The 9,331-nt window shown below is 34.7% G+C and overlaps 1 protein-coding gene across 4 annotated transcripts in view; it reads left to right on the forward strand.

Moving 5' to 3' along the window:
- Ttc39b (tetratricopeptide repeat domain 39B) overlaps positions 1-7,992 on the forward strand; it is a 121,056-nt gene extending 113,064 nt beyond the window's left edge. For all 4 annotated transcript variants that reach the window (XM_015502583.2, XM_048783935.1, XM_048783936.1 and 1 more), the window contains 2 exons: positions 2,052-2,168; positions 5,442-7,992. In XM_015502583.2, the coding sequence (XP_015358069.1) occupies positions 2,052-2,168; positions 5,442-5,532 (208 nt within the window). In that variant the 3' untranslated portion in view covers positions 5,533-7,992. The remainder of the gene's footprint in view (positions 1-2,051; positions 2,169-5,441) is intronic.
- Positions 7,993-9,331: the final 1,339 nt, after the last annotated feature.

Consider the following 9,331-nt stretch of genomic DNA (forward strand, 5'->3'; position numbering starts at 1 on the left):
CTCTTTTTTTTTTTTTTGTCCATTTATTTATTTTGTAGATATTTGAGAACCCAGCATGTGCCAGAGACTGTGCTGAGTCCTAGGCACTGAGAGCTGAGTAAATAGACTTGCCATCATTCTTATAATCTGGCAGGGAAGAAAGATATGTGACAAGTATCATAACTGTTTTTTTTTTTTTTTATAAAGGGCATTTATTTGCATATAATTTTTTTCAATGGCAATGATGATGAGGTCCTATTCCTACTAATCATAGAATTCAATCAAGGGTCGATGCCTGGACCTCTTCTCTGTATTAAAATGCAAGTAACTCTAGGGATCAGACTAGTATTCATACTAAATGAGACAGGCTAAATGATATAGGAAGAGATTGGTGAGCAGTGTAGATTAGAAAGGTTGTGTGTTCTAACCACTCCTTAGATGTAATTGATTATTGCTGTGCGTAATGTGGTCCGAGTAACAATAGTCCGTACCATTTTTTTTAAAATGAAAAGCATAGAAGCTGGATTTTATCCAAAATATCCCAATTTTTAAATGTTGTCTCAAATTTTTGACCCAAAAGATCACAGTGCAGACCAAAAAGATCACTGCTGTAGACTACCAGGTGACATCCTGTGCCTTTCAATCATGTACCTTTCAATCCATGGACATCTGATTCCCTTCCTCCTGATAATATTTATGAGAATGTAAGAGGACTGGTGTCTGTATAAGAAGAAAGAGACAATATTTATTTCCCAAATAAGTAATATACAGTATTTAGTAAACATGTTAAAGAACTATGCATGGAGTTCTGTTTTATTGGTGCTTTTATAAGGATCAAAAAGGATGATCAGAATGATGACCATTTGTGCTGTTTATTGAATCTCATAGTGAATTGTTTGCTTATATATTTTATTATTTTGGATTGTGAATTTACCTTCAGTTGGGCTTTATCTTCAAATTCTTATGGTGCTATATTAAGGAAGAGTTTCTCTGAAGTGATTTTGCTTTTATTTCTGCCAGGTGCCCTAAAGGCTTTTCTATCCCAAAGCCACTTTTATTAATTTCATTGCTTATAGGCTCTTGGATTATTTGGGCAATTTAAATTTGAATTGCAAGTTCATTACTCTCCCAACGAAGGTATCTTTTTTCTTCCCATCAAAAGTAAAGGTCATGCTCCTATGAACAAAAAAAATTAATAATAAAAGAGCTTTCTTGACTCTAAATGGAGTCATTTTCTTGCTCCTATGTTGGTAAGTGCGTTTCTTCCAATACGCCCTTTCTCTAGAGGAGTGCTCTTCTAGGATCCAAAACTTTAAATGGAAGTTTAAGTTCTCCCTACCTGCTTTCTGTGGGCCCAAGACCTCATCTCTTGCATGCACATTAAGAACCTGGATGGTTTGGATGGAAGCAAAATCCAGGATTCATTCAGCATCGTCCCACATACCTAGAGTCCTACTTTTTCAGTTCTAGTTCTATTTTTGGAATCTGAGATATTTTATTATGTTCCTTTGAGGTAAGCTATGCATTGGAAAGGGTATTACTCATATTTTCCTCAAAGCTTCTGGATGTTTTGTAATGATAATTTTCACAATTATGAAAACAGACTGTTGACCACTTCTTTATTGACATTCTAAAGTCTTACAAGACTTTAAAATACAAAAGGAATTGAATCATAGTTTTTAAAAAAAGATAATAATGCAGCTTTCTTATCTCTAAATGGGATAAGAGATGAACACTTTCATGTTTGAAAGGAAGATCTTGTCATTTCTGGGGTTCATCTTTATAGGTCTGTGTGCATTCATCTATAAAAAACTGTAAACCATCATCAGAAATAAATCATTGATCATGGGGAAAAAATTATCAGTTCTGGATTTACAGTATGGAATAAATAATGTATCAAGAGCATACAATTTATTGTCATAGTTTATTTAAAGTTCCATAACTATTTAGTACAGCTTTTTTTCGGATAATAGGCTTGATGCTTCACCTATTTTTTGAGGAATGAGGAATAAGTCTTAAAATGATATGCTTTTGTTCTGTTAAGACTTAATTGATTCCATTTGCTCTTTCAGTGAAAAGCGGCTGAAGTATGACCACTACTTAGTGCCATTCACTCTGTTTGAGTTGGCATTTTTATATAAAAGCCAAGGGGAAATTGACAAGGCCATAAAATTCCTAGAAACTGCAAGGTAAGTGATGAAGGTAGCTCTTCTTTGATTGCTGTGGAGTTAGGAATGTCAACACCATTACAACTAAAATCAGCAGCAGTGGCCTCAGACACTTAAAGATTAATAAAGTCATGAAGAATTAGTAATAATATTACTTCTGCAAATTAGCAATAATATTGCTTTTGCTGGCTTATGCATTATGTTCATGCTTTTGCTATAATTGTGCTGTTCCTCATGCCTCACCCTGTTGCTTCTTACAGATGTGATTGTAGGTATCTGTCTCAGCGATTGCTAAATTACTGTTCTCTAAATCAGAAATTGGAAGATTTTTGGCTCTATTGTGTAAGGTCTTCATTGAAACTACTCAGTTATATTTAAAATAGTCATAGAATATGATATGTAAATAAATGGATGTGTTCAGATTTGAATCTTGGGTCGTAATTTGATGACCAATAGATAAGGTCATTTAAGTCATAACTATCATTTCCTTGATGAGCAACTAATCACATGAAGTTCTTTGATCTCCACCATAGTAGTTCTGAAGTATTTTTTTCTTTTTATCATTTGAGCTAGACAATGACTCTTAAACTTGTGATCATGGTCCCCTTATTTAAGGCAAAACCTTATAGTCTGTTTGTCTTGAGCATTTTGTGCAATGGAGAAGGAATGCCATAACAGCTGTAGGTCACAAATAGCCTGGGGTTTGTTGGTTCATTAATTTCTTTAAATTCAGCAAATATTGACTGAATACCTACTAAGTACCAGATACTGGTAAAAGTGCTAGAGAGACCTAGCTACAAACTATATAGGCAATGTTTCTACTTCCTTAGCTGGAGGGAGATATTAGATTAAACAATCAAGTGAGAAAAATACTAATGATATTTTTTTTTCCTGAAGTTTACAATATGATACAGGGTACTCAGATATTATTTTAGATTTTATTGTTTCTGGAAGATTTCCTTGAGGAGGTGATACTGTAATTGACATTTGTATAATTAGAGCAAGTTTTGAGAAAATCAGTCACATGAAATCACCAGAAGACTGGGCAGGAAGCATTTTTGGCAGAAGCTACAGGGGAGTTAAACTAGGTCATCAGTGATGGATTTACTGAGATGGGGAATAGTTAGAACAACAGGTTTGGGGAAAGAAACATACTTCTTTTGGGACCATAATACTTGGAGATGGCTGTTGAATTTCCCAGGTAGAGATATTGAGTTGGTAGTCAGATATGTAAGCATGGGTTTTCTGGTAATCAGAGCTAAATGTAGAGATTCCAAAGTCACCAACACAAGATGGCAATATTTAAAGCCATCGTACTTGATAAGTTCATTTTGGGAAAGTTGCAGAGCAAGGATGGAAGTCTATTGTGGTGCCTGGGATATGCCTTCATTTTAGAGATGAACCAATAAAATTAAGAAGATTAAGATTTTAATATGAGTTAGAAAGACATCTAGGAAACCCAAGTGCTTGAAAAAAAAAAATAAGAATAGTCAATTCATGAGAGCAGCTGCTGAGAGGTCAGCAACATAAGACCAAAGAAGGCCTGTCGAACTTGGCAGCATGATCATTAGTGACCTTGACAAGTGAGGTGAAAATGAAACAGAGTCGGGCTGGGGCTGGAGCTCAGTGGTAGAGCACTCGCCTAGCACATGCAAGGCCCTGGGTTTGTTCCTCAGCACCACATAAAAATAAATAAATAAAATAAAGATATTGTGTCCAACTACAACTAAAAAATAAATATTAAGAAAAGAGAAAGAAACAGTTAGCTATTGGAGGCAAGGATTTTCAATGTTTGCAAGCATTTTCTAAAAATATTTAGAGCACAGTGATAGGGCGAAGACCAGGACATAGGGTAGCCAACAAGGACTTCTGTTTAAAAAAGAAAAAAAAAAAAAAAAGGTTTATGTGAAAACAAGTCACTTTTAATCTGTTGAGCTGGAAATGTTGCTCAGATGTGGCATGAGGCCATGGGTTTCATCCCTAGTACTGCCTTTCTCCCCCATCCCCGAAACCCGCCCCCCATTGTTGAGAGTATGATTAGACCCAAAAACTGTTGTTTCAAATATTTATTGTTTGGATATATTTACTACTATGTAGTGTATAGTAAAACAATTTTATAATGATGACAGTGGAAGACAAGAAAGTCCAGGAGTCCAGACTACACCTCACCTCTAAAAAGCAACCAAAAGCTACCACTAATGTCATACAGTACTGATGATAACATGTTCCCTAGTAATTTTAAGACTTTCAATTAATTTCAGTTTCCTTTATGTAGTAGGAGCTTTGCAAATTTGCCAAAAGTGGTGGCCAGACATTTAGGAATATAGTCAGGTACATCCTTTGATACACTCTGTTAAGATGTTGATTTTAGTTTATAAATAATACATTTTATTAACCCTTAGCAAAGTTACCACCAAGCAGCCCTTAGATGTGTATGAAGTGAAAAGCTATAGAAATAAGTGCTATAGAAATAAGGCAACGTATAAAAGTAGGAGACTAAAGTTGAAGTTATTCCATTTTGTTGTTTCTTAACAGTTGTAGCAAAGGGAGGTTAACAAGAATGATCTCAGTCAAGTCTTAAAGTAATCTTTGCATTTTGATGGCCCTTCTGACATTGGTCTGATTATTATTTATTTTTTTAAAAATTGTTTTTTTGAGAGAGAGAGAATTTTTTAATATTTATTTTTTAGTTTTTGGCGGACACATCTTTGTTTGTATGTGGTGCTGAGGATCGAACCTGGGCTGCACGCATGCCAGGCGAGCGCACTACCGCTTGAGCCACATCCCCAGCCCCCTGATTATTATTTAATTATTGGACAAATCATTGATATTTGCTCATTAGAATTAGAATAAGTAATTTTGGTAGTACTAAGGAATACTGCTGTCTTTTTTGCAGGTCTTTCTTTCTAGTGGTTGATGATGTTTCCCATGTTTATATGAGCCTACCTTCACATTTTCCAAATTAAAAAAAGGAAGTCAAACTATTTAGGAATAGTTCACCAAATTTGTTAGGTCCTCCTCAAAACCTTCTTGCTGGGTTTATGAATGGTTTGGTAATTAAGTAGAATTTTGCTACTGAAAATATGACTTTAAATCACCACCAGGAAGCTTCTGCAAAAACAGACTTGCTATCCCCACCCCTACCTCCAGGCAGAATCTGCATTTTGCTGTGATGCAGGGTTTCGCATATTAAAGTTTGAAAGTAAATAGCATATTGGGGAGTGAGATACAAAGAATTTGTATCCTTTGGAATACAAAGAAATTTTGACTGTATAATTTTATTGTTATCTTCAGAAACAACTACAAAGATTACTCCTTGGAGTCCAGACTACATTTCAGAATTCAGGCAGCTCTTCACCTCTGGAAAAAACCCTCCTCGGAATGATCAGGACCCAGATGATGGAATTCCCCCCAAATAGCATCGGCATCTGCTGTAGATTAGACCTTGTTTTAAAGTGAGAAAGTGATCTTGTGAATAAGAGATGGAAAATTTATTTTACTGTCAATATTTTCTATCATCTGAATGGTTTACTGTTGGTCTCCATAAAAATGTTTTTATTTTTCTTCCTGTGGAATAACATTCAATAATAGCTAGAAAATTCTTATACTTTGCGTCTCCAAAAAGAATTTCACATTAGGTTTTAATTGGGGGGTGAAGAGTCTTTTTAGAGACTCATAGGTACAATAAAGACTAATTAGATTATTTTTTTAATGTGGAAATTAATATTGTTTAGCAAATAACTTACAAGTTGAACCATTTTTAGATTTGTTGTTGTCAGTTAAGCTTAGAGATATTTTGTTGCCTAGTATTTAAATCTCAGAGGAGAAATAAATATTGCATTAGATAATTTAATGAACTTCTGAAGACCGAAAAAGACAGGCAGAGGGCATAAACTTGGTTGGGATAATTACTTCGTGTTTTAAAGAGACTTGTACCTATAAAAGATCATGAAACTCCAAGTTATTGGGGTTTTACTCCTCTTATTGGTTAAAAGTTGAGAGACTTTGTTGGTTTTGAATGTACTTAAGTCTATCATAAAAACAAAATTTTTAAAGCTTGTGTATATAAAGGGAAGAAAAAGTCATATTTTAGAAATTATCCTTAACCTTAGTGATAAAGCCTAAAATCTAAACATTGATTATTTTTCTTATAGGAAGCAAAGTTCTTGCAGCTTTAAATGATATATAAAAATCAATAATTTTTACACTTACAATGATAAGATCTCATTTTCTAATCTCTCTAGCACTGTGATGGTTCCTTATAAATATTTGGACTGTGCTTAATCCTTTAATTGAGAAATAGGATCAAGTCAGGGAGTAGGCAAAATGCTGTAATCCTGGCTCTGCGATTGAAGAGCAGTTCAACAGGTGACCTTTAGGAAGTCCCTGCTCCCTATGCATCACCATGGTTTCTTCATCTATGATATGGAAAAAGGAACAGATGACTTAAAGGTCTCTTTCAGCTTTATAACTGTGTGACAGTGTATTAGGTATTTATTTTCGGCAGATGTTAAATGTTTTCATCCAAACCATTCCCACCTACAGCATGTTTTATTTTTCAGTCATCACCATTCCTTGCCCATATTGTATGTGTTGTGGCTAAGGACCAGCTTTCATCTAGAATGAAGAAAAGCAGTTCATGAATCTATGAGTCTGGGGTTTCGTTCCATTTCTTTTTTGAAGAAGGGAGCTTGTCTTGGGAACCTCTTCATTTTCACAGAAAGAGTCTCAGATTGGGAGTCCTTCTCTGTTGGTTAATTGTGCCATGATATTGGAGAAAGTGGCTTATACTTTCTGGGACTCAGTTTTCCCAGTGGGAATAGCAAAGTAGTACTTGGTGCTCTTGAGGACTTAATTAGATATTGCTTATGGAGGCATTTTGTAAACCCTGAAAGGCTATATGAATATGAGTTGTTGTAATAATTATGGTTTTTAATGCACTGATTACAGTATAAACAAAAATATTGGCTGAGTCTATGGTCTCTGCTATAAAATGAAAGAAGTGTGGAAATTTGAAAACCATTAAATTTATTCATGCATTTAGCACTGATAGTAGCCCATATAATGAATTTCTTCCTTGCTCTCCCCTGTTACAGGACTCTTTCCCTAGCAGGAATTTGGTGATGTTTTCTTTAAGGTGCAAATTCTTGACCAATGAAGATGTATTTCCAATGGAAGATAATTAATACAAGTCAAGTCAGAATACTGCCTCTTTAGATAGTATGGTGGCAGATATCAATATGTGCTATCAATATAAATTACATAATTACTTAAGGTACAGACTGAAAAGGAAATAAATCAACTCATTATTTACTATAATTAGTAGTAAAAAACATGTTCACTAATTATTTTACTTTGGAAAAAGTTTATAAATTCTTTAGGAGAGCTTTGGTAGCAATATACTCTCATTTTTGTGAGAAGCTGCAAGTCAATAAAAAATATTCTTCTGGTATAAAATGAAGAAATCTTAATCTAACAGTGGCTATTTTAATTGTAGCTACATTATCAAATACAAAAGAAATTCATCTGTCCCATTTAAAATTTTCCTGTTATTTTCTTTCTTTTTCTATTTTCTATCTAGTGCATTCGTAAGTAAGTACTGTAATAGCATTAGTTCTGCTATATTTGTTTTCTCTCATGCCTAAGATATTGTGTTGGCACCAATTTCTTGACATCAGCTGATATTGTATTTTTGGAGTTATTTTGTAATTCAGGGTGTTATATGAAGTGACATTGCTTAATCTTTTGAGAGGCATGTATGACGACGTTGAATTTCTGATGTGTCTGACAATGTAATTTATGTAATACCTCATAAAATTGCCTTTTTTCTCCTTTTTAATGGAAAGGCATTGTTCTGAGTGGTGAATTGGAAATTTTTAAAATTTGTTCTAATTAGTTATACATGACAGTAGAATGCATTCTGACACATCATACATAAATGGACTATACCTTCTTATTGTTTTCATTGTACATGATGTAGAATCACACCAGTCACGTAGTCATATATGCACATAGAGTAATAATGTCGAATTCATTCTACTATTCTGCCTACCCCCAATGCTCCCTTCCCTCCCCTCCCCTCACTACCCTCTGCCTAATCCAAAGTACCTCTATTTTTCCCAAGATCCTCTCCTCTTATCGTGAATTAGCATCTGCATATCAGAGAAAACATTCTGCCTTTGGTTTTGGGGGATTGGCTTATTTTGATTAGCATGATATTCTCTGGCGCCATCCATTTACCAGCAAATGCCATCATTTCTTTTTCTTTTTCTTTTTTTTTGTTTTTGGTACTGGGGATTGAACTCAGGGGTACTCAACTACTGAGCCACATCCCCAGCCCTATTTTGCATTTTATTTAGAGACAGAGTCTCACTGAATTGCTTAGTGCTGGCTTTGAACTCAAGATACTCCTGCCACAGCCTCCCAGCCACTGGGATTGCAGGCATGCATCACTACTCCCGGCTTAATGCCATCATTTCATTCTTCTTCGTTAAGGCTGAGTAATATTCCATTGTGATATGTACTACATTTTCTTTATCCATTTATCTGTTGAAGGGCATCTAGGTTGGTTATTGTGAGTTGATCTGCTTTAAACATTGACATGGCTGTGTCACTCTAGTATGCTGATTTTAAGTCTTTTTTTTTTTTTTTTGGTAATATTTATTTATTTATTTTGATTTTAAGTCTTTTGGATATAAACCAAGGAATGGGATAGCTGGGTCAAGTGGTGGTTCATTCCAAGTTTTCTGAGGAATCTCCATACCGCTTTCCATATGGTTCCACCAGCAATATATGAGTGTACCTTTTCCCCCACATCCTCACCAACATTTATTGTTGCTTGTATCCTTGATAATTGCCATTCTGACTAGAGTGAGATGCATTGTATATTTAAGTAAATTTTTTGTTTCATTGGATTGGTGACAAGGCACCATTTACATTTGGCATTTAATGATAGATTATGTTGGCTCTTGACATTTTCTATACCCAGAGATATAAGTAGGTCCCAAGTTGTTTAGAAGAAAAAGTTCATTGATTTTTTCCTTCAGAGGGCAGAGATGAGACAAAGTGGATAGAAGCTGTAAGGAGGTGAATTCTAGATTAATCAGTGTTAAGAAATATTTTTAATCATTAGAATGTTCCAACAGTCTTAGTCTAACTAGCTCTTTGGCATTGGGGTGAGTTTA

This window comes from Marmota marmota, unplaced genomic scaffold (genome assembly GCF_001458135.2).
Source record: "Marmota marmota marmota unplaced genomic scaffold, marMar, whole genome shotgun sequence".
Classification (NCBI taxonomy): Eukaryota; Metazoa; Chordata; class Mammalia; order Rodentia; family Sciuridae; genus Marmota; species Marmota marmota.